Here is a 17,223-nt window from a genome sequence, read left to right on the forward strand (position 1 = left end):
TTAGTGCATTGTCGGAACTAGAAGCACAAGCATTTCGCTACACTCGCATTAACATCTGCTAACCATGTGTTTGTGACAAATAAATTTGATTTGATTTGATCTGATTTGAATTATTGCACCATAGGAAATAGGGTACATTTGGGACCAATCCTAATAGTGAGTTAGTTATTTTTCAGTTAAACGCATCATTGAGGGCCTATCCACACGCACACACAGACACACAGACACAGACACACAGACACACAGACACACAGACACACAGACACAGACACAGACACACAGACACACAGACACACAGACACACAGACACAGACACCCAGATACAGACACACAGACACAGACACACAGATACAGACACACAGACACAGACACACAGACACACAGACACACAGACATACACAGACACAGACACAGACACAGGCACATACACACAGGCACAGACACACAGACACAGATACAGACACAGACACAGATACCCAGATACAGACACAGATACCCAGAGACCCAGATACCCAGAGACCCAGATACCCAGATACCCAGAAACCCAGAGACCCAGATACCCAGAGACCCAGACACCCAGAGATCCAGACACCCAGATACCCAGAGACCCAGACACCCAGAGACCCAGACACCCAGATACCCAGAGATCCAGACACCCAGATACCCAGGTGATCTGACCATTACTCCGTAATAGTAACATAGTTATTTTGCTGTAAATAGAGAGGGGTGCCAGTATAAAGGTATAGTGAGACCTCAAGATGTGTAGCACTCTGATATTAAACAAGGAATATGTTTACATGCACAGTAATACATCGATGTTAAACTGATCATGGCAGTAGGCAGATTACGTAACAGTCATGTAAACACCTTATTCTGCTTAACTTATTCGGCGTCAGGTCAAAATCAAAGTAGGCATACGCCGATAAAAGAGTCGTTTTTTCAAATGATTAGGACATGTGAAGACCTTAATCGGCATTCCAGCTGTGTACTTGATCTGTGCTAGCATCAGCCAAGCTAGCCTCCCTCTTTAGCGCAAGTGAAGTGAGTTCGGGACAACAATGTAATGCTTTTTAGAAGACGTTTTCACAAACAAACTTTATATGTCGGAACTCAGAGTCAAATATGTCATGAATCAATGTCCCTGGCTTACATTCTTATCATCGGCCTTACGGTACTGAAGTCACAGTGTCCCTGGCTTACATTCTTATCATCGGCCTTACGGTACTGAAGTCACAGTGTCCCTGGCTTACATTCTTATCATCGGCCTTACGGTACTGAAGTCACAGTGTCCCTGGCTTACATTCTTATCATCGGCCTTACGGTACTGAAGTCACAGTGTCCCTGGCTTACATTCTTATCATCGGCCTTACGGTACTGAAGTCACAGTGTCCCTGGTTAATATTCTTATCATCGGCCTTACGGTACTGAAGTCACAGTGTCCCTGGTTAATATTCTTATCATCGGCCTTACGGTACTGAAGTCACAGTGTCCCTGGTTAATATTCTTATCATCGGCCTTACGGTACTGAAGTCACAGTGTCCCTGGTTAATATTCTTATCATCGGCCTTACGGTACTGAAGTCACAGTGTCCCTGGTTAATATTCTTATCATCGGCCTTACGGTACTGAAGTCACAGTGTCCCTGGTTAATATTCTTATCATCGGCCTTACGGTACTGAAGTCACAGTGTCCCTGGTTAATATTCTTATCATCGGCCTTACGGTACTGAAGTCACAGTGTCCCTGGTTAATATTCTTATCATCGGCCTTACGGTACTGAAGTCACAGTGTCCCTGGTTAATATTCTTATCATCGGCCTTACGGTACTGAAGTCACAGTGTCCCTGGTTAATATTCTTATCATCGGCCTTACGGTACTGAAGTCACAGTGTCCCTGGTTAATATTCTTATCATCGGCCTTACGGTACTGAAGTCACAGTGTCCCTGGTTAATATTCTTATCATCGTTTTGTTGTTAAACGGATGATTACTCTGTAATAGCGATTACCTTATTCTGTTATTAAATGGTGCAAAGCGCCAGTCCAGCGAGCTGAGTTGGGAGGGAGGATATCCGCTCCATCATGGAGTCTATTCAGGAGGGGAAATCCTCTGACCTTCCTGTCAGGAACCTATATTTCTCTCACACTCTCCTCTCTCTACTGAAACTCCTCTCTCTACTGAAACTACTGAAACTCTTCTATCTACTGAAACTCCTCTCTCTACTGAAACTCCTCTCTCTACTGAAACTCCTGAAACTCCTCTCTCTACTGAAACTCCTCTCTACTGAAACTACTGAAACTCCTCTCTCTACTGAAACTACTGAAAGTCATCTCTCTACTGAAACTACTGAAACTCCTCTCTCTACTGAAACTACTGAAACTCCTCTCTCTACTGAAACTACTGAAACTCTTCTCTCTACTGAAACTACTGAAACTCCTCTCTACTGAAACTCCTCTCTACTGAAACTCCTGAAACTCCTCTCTCTACTGAAACTCCTCTCTCTACTGAAACTACTGAAACTCCTCTCTCTACTGAAACTACTGAAAGTCATCTCTCTACTGAAACTACTGAAACTCCTCTCTCTACTGAAACTACTGAAACTCCTCTCTCTACTGAAACTACTGAAACTACTCTCTACTGAAACTACTGAAACTCCTCTCTACTGAAACTCCTCTCTCTACTGAAACTACTGCAACTCCTCTCTATACTGAAACTCCTCTCTCTACTGAAACTACTGAAACTCCTCTCTCTACTGAAACTCCTCTCTCTACTGAAACTACGGAAACTCCTCTCTCTACTGAAACTACTGAAACTCCTCTCTACTGAAACTCCTCTCTCTACTGAGACTACTGAAACTCCTCTCTCTACTGAAACTAATGAAACTCCTCTTTACTGAAACTACTGAAACTCCTCTCTCTACTGAAACTACTGAAACTCCTTTTTACTGAAACTACTGAAACTCCTCTCTACTGAAACTACTGAAACTCCTCTCTACTGAAACTCCTATTTACTGAAACTACTTAAACTCCTCTCTCTACTGAAACTACTGAAACTCCTCTCTACTGAAACTACTGAAACTCCTCTCTCTACTGAAACTACTGAAACTCCTTTTTACTGAAACTACTGAAACTCCTCTCTACTGAAGCTCCTTTAGCGAATCCTCTTCTCTTTTCGGTGGGGTTTGGAATAAAGCGGAAGACATACATTTCTGTTGAACATCCGTGTCCATTGGACAATATGCTAATCTACTCATATCTTCTTCGTCTCTCTACTGAAACTCCTCTCTCTACTGAAACTCCTCTCTCTACTGAAACTCCTGAAACTCCTCTTTACTGAAACTCTTCTCTCTACTGAAACTCCTCTCTCTACTGAAACTCCTCTCTCTACTGAAACTACTGAAACTCCTCTCTACTGAAACTACTGAAACTCCTCTCTCTACTGAAACTACAGAAACTCTTCTCTCTACTGAAACTACTGAAACTCCTCTTTACTGAAACTCCTCTCTACTGAAGCTCCTCTAGCGAATCCTCTTCTCTTTTCGGTGGGGTTTGGAATAAAGCGAAAGACATACATTTCTGTTGAACATCCGTGTCCATTGGACAATATGCTAATCTACTCATATCTTCTTCGTCTCTCTACTGAAACTCCTCTCTCTACTGAAACTACTGAAACTCTTCTCTCTACTGAAACTCCTCTCTCTACTGAAACTCCTCTCTCTACTGAAACTCCTGAAACTCCTCTCTCTACTGAAACTCCTCTCTCTACGGAAACTCCTGAAACTCCTCTCTCTACTGAAACTCCTCTCTCTACTGAAACTCCTCTCTCTACTGAAACTCCTCTCTCTACTGAAACTCCTCTCTACTGAAGCTCCTCTAGCGAATCCTCTTCTCTTTTCGGTGGGGTTTGGAATAAAGCGGAAGACATACATTTCTGTTGAACATCCGTGTCCATTGGACAATATGCTAATCTACTCATATCTTCTTCGTCTCTCTACTGAAACTCCTCTCTCTACTGAAACTACTGAAACTCTTCTCTCTACTGAAACTACTGAAAGTCATCTCTCTACTGAAACTACTGAAACTCCTCTCTCTACTGAAACTACTGAAACTCCTCTCTCTACTGAAACTACTGAAACTACTCTCTACTGAAACTACTGAAACTCCTCTCTACTGAAACTCCTCTCTCTACTGAAACTACTGCAACTCCTCTCTATACTGAAACTCCTCTCTCTACTGAAACTACTGAAACTCCTCTCTCTACTGAAACTCCTCTCTCTACTGAAACTACGGAAACTCCTCTCTCTACTGAAACTACTGAAACTCCTCTCTACTGAAACTCCTCTCTCTACTGAGACTACTGAAACTCCTCTCTCTACTGAAACTAATGAAACTCCTCTTTACTGAAACTACTGAAACTCCTCTCTCTACTGAAACTACTGAAACTCCTTTTTACTGAAACTACTGAAACTCCTCTCTACTGAAACTACTGAAACTCCTCTCTACTGAAACTCCTATTTACTGAAACTACTTAAACTCCTCTCTCTACTGAAACTACTGAAACTCCTCTCTACTGAAACTACTGAAACTCCTCTCTCTACTGAAACTACTGAAACTCCTTTTTACTGAAACTACTGAAACTCCTCTCTACTGAAGCTCCTTTAGCGAATCCTCTTCTCTTTTCGGTGGGGTTTGGAATAAAGCGGAAGACATACATTTCTGTTGAACATCCGTGTCCATTGGACAATATGCTAATCTACTCATATCTTCTTCGTCTCTCTACTGAAACTCCTCTCTCTACTGAAACTCCTCTCTCTACTGAAACTCCTGAAACTCCTCTTTACTGAAACTCTTCTCTCTACTGAAACTCCTCTCTCTACTGAAACTCCTCTCTCTACTGAAACTACTGAAACTCCTCTCTACTGAAACTACTGAAACTCCTCTCTCTACTGAAACTACAGAAACTCTTCTCTCTACTGAAACTACTGAAACTCCTCTTTACTGAAACTCCTCTCTACTGAAGCTCCTCTAGCGAATCCTCTTCTCTTTTCGGTGGGGTTTGGAATAAAGCGAAAGACATACATTTCTGTTGAACATCCGTGTCCATTGGACAATATGCTAATCTACTCATATCTTCTTCGTCTCTCTACTGAAACTCCTCTCTCTACTGAAACTACTGAAACTCTTCTCTCTACTGAAACTCCTCTCTCTACTGAAACTCCTCTCTCTACTGAAACTCCTGAAACTCCTCTCTCTACTGAAACTCCTCTCTCTACGGAAACTCCTGAAACTCCTCTCTCTACTGAAACTCCTCTCTCTACTGAAACTCCTCTCTCTACTGAAACTCCTCTCTCTACTGAAACTCCTCTCTACTGAAGCTCCTCTAGCGAATCCTCTTCTCTTTTCGGTGGGGTTTGGAATAAAGCGGAAGACATACATTTCTGTTGAACATCCGTGTCCATTGGACAATATGCTAATCTACTCATATCTTCTTCGTCTCTCTACTGAAACTCCTCTCTCTACTGAAACTACTGAAACTCTTCTCTCTACTGAAACTACTGAAACTTCTCTCTCTACTGAAACTCCTCTCTCTACTGAAACTCCTGAAACTCCTCTCTCTACTGAAACTACTGAAACTCCTCTCTCTACTGAAACTACTGAAACTCCTCTCTACTGAAGCTCCTCTAGCGAATCCTCTTCTCTTTTCGGTGGGGTTTGGAATAAAGCGGAAGACATACATTTCTGTTGAACATCCGTGTCCATTGGACAATATGCTAATCTACTCATATCTTCTTCGTCTCTCTACTGAAACTCTAAAGCTGGTGGGTGGTTGGTTCTAGGTTAACTAGCTACCTCATTCTGCCTCTCCAGCAATCAGCACATTGAACTTGACTGAAGTAGTCTGCATCTGTAACTCACACTGGCACAGCAGGCAGGCAGTCCATCAGGAAGTAGAATACAGAATTTAGGAAGGTATTTGGGGAGTTTCTGCTCTCTAACATCTCAGGGGATCCGAGATAAGGGCTCTGAGGGCTGAGCTCTAGGGGAGGAGGCGAAGGAGGTGCCTGACACTTTTTTTTAGAAAAAATGAACAGTTGAATTCCACTACTTCTTACAAGGTTTTGGCACTTTATGGAGACAGTTGTCAAGGGAGAAGAGGAGAAAGACACAGAACCCCGGCCTAGAGAGGCACATATGTGGATAGAACCGGGCAGTGTTACCTACCCACTGCCACACCACGGACTCTGCATTGACCCATTGTTTTGGATGTGAGACTGAGGACTAATTGTGGAGAAAGTGCTACTGGACGTCATGCTGCAGTCAACGGGACCCACCATGCTGATTCTACTACTGACACTGGGAACCATGGTGACGTGTAGTTTACAACAGGCAGTAAGACATTGCTTTTTTTGTCATGTAGTTTATAATAACATAATACATTTTCTTTGTAAAGTGTATTTTTGAAAGTGCTGCACAGCCTTGTAAAACGTACAATATTAGATTTCACATTATTTAAATTAGATTCGTTTTGATTAAAACAGGAACTAAACACATGAGCTGGCACACCCAGAAAAAAAACGTTATTTCATGTCGAGGTGCTGACTAACGGTGAATAAACTATAAGCTATAAACATTTTTTTTTATATAGTCACACACTATATATAAACTCCATGTCATTTATTGGGTAATTCACCAACGTTTCGGCCTCATTGTCCCTTCTTCAGGGCAATGTCATGAATGCTTGAACAAGGTTACGTAGACAAAACAGTGCAATTAGTGCAACCAATGACAATAGTCAGCGGTGTGTCGTAAAAATTAAGTTAATGAGAATGAATTGAGTGAAACTGTTTAAAAAACAACTATAGTTTATAGCGTATTGAATATATTAGGCATCAACAGACATTATTGTTTGATTCAATGTTACATAAATATTGCTTCCTATTTCCTTCTATTTGTTTTGTTCTATGTAATCTTTTGGTTCACCCGTAATGCGTAATAAGCATCATCAACAAGGGGAACATATTCGGTGCACTCTGATACGCTGTAGAAACAACACATCCATTTAGAAAAGAGAAAATTGTTCATAAGAAACGCCTGATATCAAAGTCTATACTCAGACCATTAGGGGGTCAATGTTTTAGAGAAGGATATCAGGTAAGCCTCTCTTCGTGGTAGTAGGATCTCGATGTTACCTCCTCTCCTTGGAGTAGTCTTTGAGAGCATTAAGTTTAACAGCGGAGGGGAAAGACATGTTTCTCTTTGGTTTTAGATCACATAGGTTGTGTCTTTAAATGGCACCGCAGGGCAGTTCACGGGACCAGAACTGATGCACTGTCCGGGAGAAGGGTTACCGTCTGGGGACGTAGACGTAGTGTCACTGAATCGATAGAGGAATTGTTTCAGTGTGGTCTGTCAGTAGTGTGTTTTGTAATGTTGTCTAATGTAGAGTTGTATATTATAGTGTTGTTTCATGTAGTGTTGTCTAATGTAGTGTTGTATATTATAGTGTTGGCTAATGTAGTGTTGTTTAATGTAGTGTTGACTAATGTAGTGTTGTATATTATAGTGTTGACTAATGTAGTGTTGACTAATGTAGAGTTGACTAATGTAGTGTTGTTTAATGTAGTGTTGTATATTATAGTGTTGACTAATGTAGAGTTGACTAATGTAGTGTTGTATATTATAGTGTTGACTAATGTAGAGTTGACTAATGTAGTGTTGTATATTATAGTGTTGACTAATGTAGTGTTGACTAATGTAGAGTTGACTAATGTAGTGTTGTTTAATGTAGTGTTGTATATTATAGTGTTGTATATTATAGTGTTGACTAATGTAGAGTTGTATATTATAGTGTTGTATATTATAGTGTTGTCTAATGTAGAGTTGACTATTGTAGTGTTGTATATTATAGTGTTGACTAATGTAGTGTTGACTAATGTGGTGTTGTCTAATGTAGTGTTGACTAATGTAGTGTTGACTAATGTAGTGTTGTATATTATAGTGTTGACTAATGTAGTGTTGACTAATGTGGTGTTGTCTAATGTAGTGTTGACTAATGTAGTGTTGTATATTATAGTGTTGACTAATGTAGAGTTGTATATTATAGTGTTGTATATTATAGTGTTGTATTTTATAGTGTGGTCTATTGTAGTGTTGTATATTATAGTGTTGACTAATGTAGAGTTGACTAATGTAGTGTTGACTAATGTAGTGTTGTCTAATGTAGTGTTGACTAATGTAGTGTTGACTAATGTAGAGTTGACTAATGTAGAGTTGACTAATGTAGTGTTGTATATTATAGTGTTGTATATTATAATGTTGTCTAATGTTGTGTTGTCTAATGTAGTGTTGTATATTGTAGTGTTGTCTAATGTAGTGATGACTAATGTAGTGTTGTCTAATGTAGTGTTGTATATTGTAGTGTTGACTAATGTAGTGATGACTAATGTAGTGTTGTGTATTATAGTGTTGTTTAATGTAGTGTTGACTAATGTAGAGTTGACTAATGTAGTGTTGACTAATGTAGTGTTGTATATTATAGTGTTGTCTAATGTAGTGTTGTATATTGTAGTGTTGTCTAATGTAGTGTTGACTAATGTAGTGTTGTATATTATAGTGTTGTCTAATGAAGTGTTGTCTAATGTAGTGTTGTATATTATAGTGTTGTCTAATGTAGTGTTGTATATTATAGTGTTGTATAATATAGTGTTGTCTAATGTAGTGTTGTCTAATGTAGTGTTGACTAATGTAGTGTTGTATATTATAGTGTTGTCTAATGTAGTGTTGTATATTATAGTGTTGTATAATATAGTGTTGTCTAATGTAGAGTTGACTAATGTAGTGTTGACTAATGTAGTGTTGTATATTATAGTGTTGTATAATATAGTGTTGTCTAATGTAGAGTTGACTAATGTAGTGTTGACTAATGTAGTGTTGTATATTATAGTGTTGTATAATATAGTGTTGTCTAATGTAGAGTTGACTAATGTAGTGTTGACTAATATAGTGTTGTCTAATGTAGTGTTGTATATTATAGTGTTGTATAATATAGTGTTGTCTAATGTAGAGTTGACTAATGTAGTGTTGACTAATGTAGTGTTGTATATTATAGTGTTGTCTAATGTAGTGTTGTATATTATAGTGTTGTATAATATAGTGTTGTCTAATGTAGTGTTGTATATTGTAGTGTTGTCTAATGTAGTGTTGTCTAATGTAGTGTTGTATATTATAGTGTTGTCTAATGTAGTGTTGTATATTGTAGTGTTGTCTAATGTAGTGTTTTATATTGTAGTGTTGTCTAATGTAGTGTTGTATAATGTAATGTTGTCAGGTGTGTGGAGCCAACAGGTAGTTGTTCAGTATGCTACAGGACAGGTGTGTAGAGCCTGCAGTTAGTTGTTCAGTATGCTACAGGACAGGTGTGTAGAGCCTGCAGTTAGTTGTTCAGTATGTTACAGGACAGGTGTGTAGAGCCTGCAGTTAGTTGTTCAGTATGCTACAGGACAGGTGTGTAGAGCCTGCAGTTAGTTGTTCAGTATGCTACAGGACAGGTGTGTAGAGCCTGCAGTTAGTTGTTCACCCTGCTACAGGACAGGTGTGTGGAGCCTGCAGTTAGTTATTCACCCTGCTACAGGACAGGTGTGTAGAGCCTGCAGTTAGTTGTTCAGTATGCTACAGGACAGGTGTGTAGAGCCTGCAGTTAGTTGTTCACCCTGCTACAGGACAGGTGTGTGGAGCCTGCAGTTAGTTGTTCAGTATGTTACAGGACAGGTGTGTAGAGCCTGCAGTTAGTTATTCAGTATGTTACAGGACAGGTGTGTAGAGCCTGCAGTTAGTTATTCACCCTGCTACAGGACAGGTGTGTAGAGCCAGCAGTTAGTTATTCACCCTGCCACAGGACAGGTGTGTAGAGCCTGCAGGTAGTTGTTCAGTATGTTACAGGACAGGTGTGTAGAGCCTGCAGTTAGTTATTCACCCTGCTACAGGACAGGTGTGTAGAGCCAGCAGTTAGTTATTCACCCTGCCACAGGACAGGTGTGTAGAGCCTGCAGGTAGTTGTTCAGTATGCTACAGGACAGGTGTGTAGAGCCTGCAGTTAGTTGTTCACCCTGCTACAGGACAGGTGTGTGGAGCCTGCAGTTAGTTGTTCAGTATGTTACAGGACAGGTGTGTAGAGCCTGCAGTTAGTTATTCACCCTGCTACAGGACAGGTGTGTAGAGCCTGCAGTTAGTTGTTCAGTATGCTACAGGACAGGTGTGTAGAGCCTGCAGTTAGTTATTCACCCTGCTACAGGACAGGTGTGTAGAGCCTGCAGTTAGTTATTCACCCTGCTACAGGACAGGTGTGTAGAGCCTGCAGTTAGTTGTTCACCCTGCTACAGGACAGGTGTGTAGAGCCTGCAGTTAGTTGTTCACCCTGCTACAGGACAGGTGTGTAGAGCCTGCAGTTAGTTGTTCAGTATGCCACAGGACAGGTGTGTAGAGCCTGCAGTTAGTTATTCACCCTGCTACAGGACAGGTGTGTAGAGCCTGCAGTTAGTTATTCACCCTGCTACAGGACAGGTGTGTAGAGCCTGCAGTTAGTTGTTCAGTATGTTACAGGACAGGTGTGTAGAGCCTGCAGTTAGTTATTCACCCTGCTACAGGACAGGTGTGTAGAGCCTGCAGTTAGTTATTCACCCTGCTACAGGACAGGTGTGTAGAGCCAGCAGTTAGTTATTCACCCTGCTACAGGACAGGTGTGTAGAGCCTGCAGTTAGTTGTTCAGTATGTTACAGGACAGGTGTGTGGAGCCTGCAGTTAGTTGTTCAGTATGTTACAGGACAGGTGTGTAGAGCCTGCAGTTAGTTGTTCACCCTGCTACAGGACAGGTGTGTAGAGCCTGCAGTTAGTTGTTCAGTATGCTACAGGACAGGTGTGTAGAGCCTGCAGTTAGTTATTCAGTATGTTACAGGACAGGTGTGTAGAGCCTGCAGTTAGTTATTCACCCTGCTACAGGACAGGTGTGTAGAGCCTGCAGTTAGTTGTTCAGTATGTTACAGGACAGGTGTGTGGAGCCTGCAGTTAGTTGTTCAGTATGTTACAGGACAGGTGTGTAGAGCCTGCAGTTAGTTGTTCAGTATGCTACAGGACAGGTGTGTAGAGCCTGCAGTTAGTTATTCACCCTGCTACAGGACAGGTGTGTAGAGCCTGCAGTTAGTTGTTCAGTATGCTACAGGACAGGTGTGTGGAGCCTGCAGTTAGTTGTTCAGTATGTTACAGGACAGGTGTGTAGAGCCTGCAGTTAGTTGTTCAGTATGTTACAGGACAGGTGTGTAGAGCCTGCAGTTAGTTGTTCACCCTGCTACAGGACAGGTGTGTAGAGCCTGCAGTTAGTTGTTCAGTATGCTACAGGACAGGTGTGTAGAGCCTGCAGTTAGTTGTTCAGTATGCTACAGGACAGGTGTGTAGAGCCTGCAGTTAGTTATTCACCCTGCTACAGGACAGGTGTGTAGAGCCTGCAGTTAGTTGTTCAGTATGCTACAGGACAGGTGTGTGGAGCCTGCAGTTAGTTGTTCAGTATGCTACAGGACAGGTGTGTAGAGCCTGCAGTTAGTTGTTCAGTATGCTACAGGACAGGTGTGTAGAGCCTGCAGTTAGTTGTTCACCCTGCTACAGGACAGGTGTGTGGAGCCTGCAGTTAGTTGTTCAGTATGCTACAGGACAGGTGTGTAGAGCCTGCAGTTAGTTGTTCAGTATGCTACAGGACAGGTGTGTAGAGCCTGCAGTTAGTTGTTCACCCTGCTACAGGACAGGTGTGTGGAGCCTGCAGTTAGTTGTTCAGTATGCTACAGGACAGGTGTGTAGAGCCTGCAGTTAGTTGTTCAGTATGCTACAGGACAGGTGTGTAGAGCCTGCAGTTAGTTGTTCAGTATGCTACAGGACAGGTGTGTAGAGCCTGCAGTTAGTTGTTCAGTATGTTACAGGACAGGTGTGTAGAGCCTGCAGTTAGTTGTTCACCCTGCTACAGGACAGGTGTGTAGAGCCTGCAGTTAGTTGTTCAGTATGCTACAGGACAGGTGTGTAGAGCCTGCAGTTAGTTGTTCAGTATGCTACAGGACAGGTGTGTAGAGCCTGCAGTTAGTTGTTCAGTATGCTACAGGACAGGTGTGTGGAGCCTGCAGTTAGTTATTCACCCTGCTACAGGACAGGTGTGTAGAGCCTGCAGTTAGTTGTTCACCCTGCTACAGGACAGGTGTGTGGAGCCTGCAGTTAGTTATTCACCCTGCTACAGGACAGGTGTGTAGAGCCTGCAGTTAGTTGTTCAGTATGCTACAGGACAGGTGTGTGGAGCCTGCAGTTAGTTGTTCAGTATGTTACAGGACAGGTGTGTAGAGCCTGCAGTTAGTTATTCACCCTGCTACAGGACAGGTGTGTAGAGCCTGCAGGTTGTTATTCACCCTGCTACAGGACAGGTGTGTGGAGCCTGCAGTTAGTTGTTCAGTATGTTACAGGACAGGTGTGTAGAGCCTGCAGTTAGTTGTTCACCCTGCTACAGGACAGGTGTGTAGAGCCTGCAGTTAGTTGTTCAGTATGCTACAGGACAGGTGTGTGGAGCCTGCAGTTAGTTATTCACCCTGCTACAGGACAGGTGTGTAGAGCCTGCAGTTAGTTGTTCAGTATGCTACAGGACAGGTGTGTAGAGCCTGCAGTTAGTTATTCACCCTGCTACAGGACAGGTGTGTAGAGCCTGCAGTTAGTTATTCAGTATGTTACAGGACAGGTGTGTAGAGCCTGCAGTTAGTTGTTCAGTATGCTACAGGACAGGTGTGTAGAGCCTGCAGTTAGTTGTTCACCCTGCTACAGGACAGGTGTGTGGAGCCTGCAGGTAGTTGTTCAGTATGCTACAGGACAGGTGTGTAGAGCCTGCAGTTAGTTGTTCAGTATGCTACAGGACAGGTGTGTAGAGCCTGCAGTTAGTTGTTCAGTATGCTACAGGACAGGTGTGTGGAGCCTGCAGTTAGTTATTCACCCTGCTACAGGACAGGTGTGTAGAGCCTGCAGTTAGTTGTTCACCCTGCTACAGGACAGGTGTGTGGAGCCTGCAGTTAGTTGTTCAGTATGCTACAGGACAGGTGTGTAGAGCCTGCAGTTAGTTATTCACCCTGCTACAGGACAGGTGTGTGGAGCCTGCAGTTAGTTATTCAGTATGTTACAGGACAGGTGTGTAGAGCCTGCAGTTAGTTATTCAGTATGTTACAGGACAGGTGTGTAGAGCCTGCAGTTAGTTATTCACCCTGCTACAGGACAGGTGTGTAGAGCCTGCAGTTAGTTATTCACCCTGCTACAGGACAGGTGTGTAGAGCCTGCAGTTAGTTATTCACCCTGCTACAGGACAGGTGTGTGGAGCCTGCAGTTAGTTGTTCAGTATGTTACAGGACAGGTGTGTAGAGCCTGCAGGTAGTTATTCACCCTGCTACAGGACAGGTGTGTGGAGCCTGCAGTTAGTTATTCACCCTGCTACAGGACAGGTGTGTGGAGCCTGCAGTTAGTTGTTCAGTATGTTACAGGACAGGTGTGTGGAGCCTGCAGTTAGTTGTTCACCCTGCTACAGGACAGGTGTGTAGAGCCTGCAGTTAGTTATTCACCCTGCTACAGGACAGGTGTGTAGAGCCTGCAGTTAGTTATTCACCCTGCTACAGGACAGGTGTGTAGAGCCTGCAAGTAGTTATTCACCCTGCTACAGGACAGGTGTGTAGAGCCTGCAGTTAGTTATTCACCCTGCTACAGGACAGGTGTGTAGAGCCTGCAAGTAGTTGTTCACCCTGCTACAGGACAGGTGTGTAGAGCCTGCAGTTAGTTATTCACCCTGCTACAGGACAGGTGTGTAGAGCCTGCAGTTAGTTGTTCAGTATGTTACAGGACAGGTGTGTAGAGCCAGCAAGTAGTTGTTCAGTATGCTACAGGCCATGACAGGTGTGTAGAGCCTGCAAGTAGTTATTCACCCTGCTACAGGACAGGAGTGTAGAGCCTACAGGTGGTTATTCAGCATGTTACAGGACAGGTGTGTAGAGCCTGCAGGAAGTTATTCAGTATGTTACAGGGCAGGAAAGGTGTGTAGAGCCTGCAAGTAGTTATTCACCCTGCTACAGGACAGGTGTGTGGAGCCTGCAGTTAGTTGTTCAGTATGTTACAGGACAGGTGTGTAGAGCCTGCAGGAAGTTATTCAACCTGCTACGGGACAGGTGTGTAGAGCCTGCAAGTAGTTATTCACCCTGCTACAGGACACTGCTACAGGACAGTGGGTGGACAGTGTGTGGAGCCTGCATTTAGTGCTGTAGATTTAGTGCTGTATATTTAGTACTGTAGATTTAGTGCTGTAGATTTAGTACTGTAGATTTAGTGCTGTAGGTTTAGTGCTGTAGGTTTAGTACTGGAGATTTAGTACTGTAGATTTAGTGCTGTAGATTTAGTGCTGTAGGTTTAGTGCTGTAGATTTAGTGCTGTAGATTTAGTACTGTAGATTTAGTGCTGTAGATTTAGTACTGTAGATTTAGTACTGTAGATTTAGTGCTATAGATTTAGTGCTGTAGATTTAGTGCTGTATGTTTAGTGCTGTAGATTTAGTGCTGTAGGTTTAGTACTGTAGATTTAGTGCTGTAAATGTAGTACTTTAGATTTAGTGCTGTAGATTTAGTACTGTAGATTTAGTGCTGTAGATTTAGTGCTGTAGGTTTAGTACTGTAGATTTAGTGTTGTAAATGTAGTACTTTAGATTTAGTGCTGTAGGTTTAGTACTGTAGATTTAGCATACTTAGGTACTGTAGTTAAGGGGTTTTATTCAGTATGCTACAGATTTAGTGTTAGGTATTTTACGTACAGTGCATTCTGAAAGTATTCAGACCCCTTTTCCAATATTTTTTACGTTACAGCGTCATTCTACAATTGATTCAATATTTGTTCATCAATCTTCACACAATACCCCATAATGACAAAGCAAAAACAGGTTTTAATAATTTTGGCAGCGATTACAGCCTCGAGTCTTCTTGGGTATTATGCTACAAGCTTGGCACACCTATATTTGGGGAGTTTCTTCCATTCTTCTCTACAGATCCTCTCAAGCTCTGTCAGGTTGGATGGGGAGCGTCGCTGGAAAGCTATTTTCAGGTCTCTCCAGAGATGTTCGATCGGGTTTAAGTCCGGGATCTGGCTGGTCCACTCACGGACATTCAGAGACTTGTCCCGAAGCCACTCCTGATGTCACGCCCTGACCTTAGAGAGCTTTTTATGTCTCTATTTTGGTTTGGTCAGGGTTTGATTTGGGTGGGCATTCTATGTTCCTTTTTCTATGTTTTGTATTTCTTTGTTTTGGTCGGGTATGGATCTCAATCAGGGACAGCTGACTATCGTTGTCTCTGATTGGGAACCATACTTAGGTAGCTTTTCCCCTCCTATGTTTTGTGGGTAGTTGTTTTCTGTTTAGTGTTCTGCACCTGACAGGACTTTTTCGGTTTCCTTTATTCACTTTGTTATTTTTGTTTCAGTGTTCAGTTCAATAAAAGTCATGAACACTTACAGCGCTGCGCTTTGGTCCGATTCCTCATCCTCATCCGACGACGACATCCGTTACACCTGAATTGTCTTGGCTGTGTGCTTAGGGTCATTGTCCTGTTGGAAGGTGAACCTTCACCCTAGTCTGAGTTCCTGAGCGCTCTGAAGCAGGTTTTCATCAAGGATCTCTCTGTACTTTGCTCTGTTCATCCTTACCTTGATCCTGACTAGTCTTCCAGTCCCTGCCGCTGAAAAACATCCCCACAGCATGATGCTGCCACCACCATGCTTCACCGTAAGGATGGTGCCAGGTTTCCTCCAGACGTGACGCTTGGCATTCAGGGCAATGAGTTCAATCTTTGTTTCAACAGACCAGAGAATCTTGTTTCTCATGGTCTGAGAGTCCTTTAGGTGCCTTTTGGCAAACTGCAAGTGGGCTGTCATGTGGCTTTTACTGATGAATGGCTTCCGTCTGGCCACTCTACCATAAAGGCCTGATTGGTGGAGTTCTGCAGAGATGGTTGTCCTTCTTGAAGGTTCTCCAATCTCCACAGAGGAACTCTGGAGCTCTGTCAGAGTGACCATTGGGATCTTGATCACCTCCCTGACCAAGGTCCTTCTCCCTGATTTCTCCAGTTCCTCTTCCATTTCAGAATGATGGAGGCCACTGTGTTCTTGTGAACCTTCAATGCTGCAGGAGGATTTTGGTACCCTTTCCCAGATCTGTGCCTCAACACAATCCTGTCTCAGAGCTCTATGGACAATTCCTTCGACCCCATGTCTTGGTTTTTGCTCTGACATGCACTGTCAACTGTGGAACCTTAAATAGACAGGTGTTTGCCTTTCCAAATCATGTCCAATCAATTGAATTTACCACAGGTGGACTCCAATCAAGTTGTAGAAAAATGTCAAGGATGATCAATAGAAACAGGATGCACCTGAGCTCAATTTCGAGTCTCATAGCAAAGGGTCTGAATACTTGTGTAAATTTGATAAACCTGTTTTTTTTAAAGAATAACAATTGTAATACATTTTAGGATAAGGCTGTAACATAACAAAATGTGGAAAAAGTCAAGGGGTCTGAATACTTTCCGAATAAACTGTAAGTATTGACTTAGGAATGTGTCCCAAAAAGTACCCTATACAGTGCACCTCTTTTGACCAGAGCCAAGTGGGTTCCAAAATATGACATCATTGAATCATAACAAATACATACAACAACATATCTATATCCATATTACCCTGGAGGAATTGGGAGGAAGTGATCACTGTGTTACTGTATCGCAGCAGAGCTCTATGAATCGTTGTGATGAGACCGGAGCCGACCAGACCACTACCCCCTGTACGTCGTGTGCTGCCTCCCAGACTCAGCTGTGTCCCAGGGGCTTCAAGAAGTACACCACCCAGTCCATGGATACCAACATGGGCCAAGATGGTTGCCAGTACTCAGTAACCATCGCAGGGCAACAGGTGGCGTTGAATGGCTGCAACCACCAATGTGAGAGGACCGTCACCATGCCCAAATGCTGCGCAGACTTCTGGGGTCCTCTGTGTCTGTGTGAGTACCATACCCTAATAGAAGGTCTTTTGTTGTTTTATGGACAGTGATGGAATGTAGAGGGGAGACAGAGAGGAAGTGCTGAGAGGGGATTTTCTATCGTACTTTATGATATGTCATGTAGCCACTGAAACATAAAGGG

At 42.8% G+C, this 17,223-nt stretch overlaps 1 protein-coding gene across 8 annotated transcripts in view; it reads left to right on the plus strand.

The window, feature by feature from the left end:
* Nucleotides 1–5,121: 5,121 nt before the first annotated feature.
* stab1 (stabilin 1) overlaps nucleotides 5,122–17,223 on the plus strand; it is a 157,343-nt gene continuing 145,241 nt past the window's right edge. For 5 of the 8 annotated variants that reach the window (XR_016488114.1, XR_016488115.1, XR_016488116.1 and 2 more), the window contains exons 1-2: nucleotides 5,122–6,385; nucleotides 16,811–17,081. Coding sequence is in view for 2 of the 8 variants with exons in the window: in XM_090206515.1 (XP_090062641.1) it covers nucleotides 6,305–6,385; nucleotides 16,811–17,081 (352 nt within the window). In the remaining 6 variants the exon portion in view is untranslated. The remainder of the gene's footprint in view (nucleotides 6,386–16,810; nucleotides 17,082–17,223) is intronic. The other 3 variants (XR_016488117.1, XM_090206516.1, XM_090206517.1) reach the window with 2 other exon arrangements.

The sequence above is a fragment of the Oncorhynchus mykiss genome, chromosome 17 (genome assembly GCF_057628025.1).
Source record: "Oncorhynchus mykiss isolate SJ-2025 chromosome 17, ASM5762802v1, whole genome shotgun sequence".
Taxonomy (NCBI): domain Eukaryota; kingdom Metazoa; phylum Chordata; class Actinopteri; order Salmoniformes; family Salmonidae; genus Oncorhynchus; species Oncorhynchus mykiss.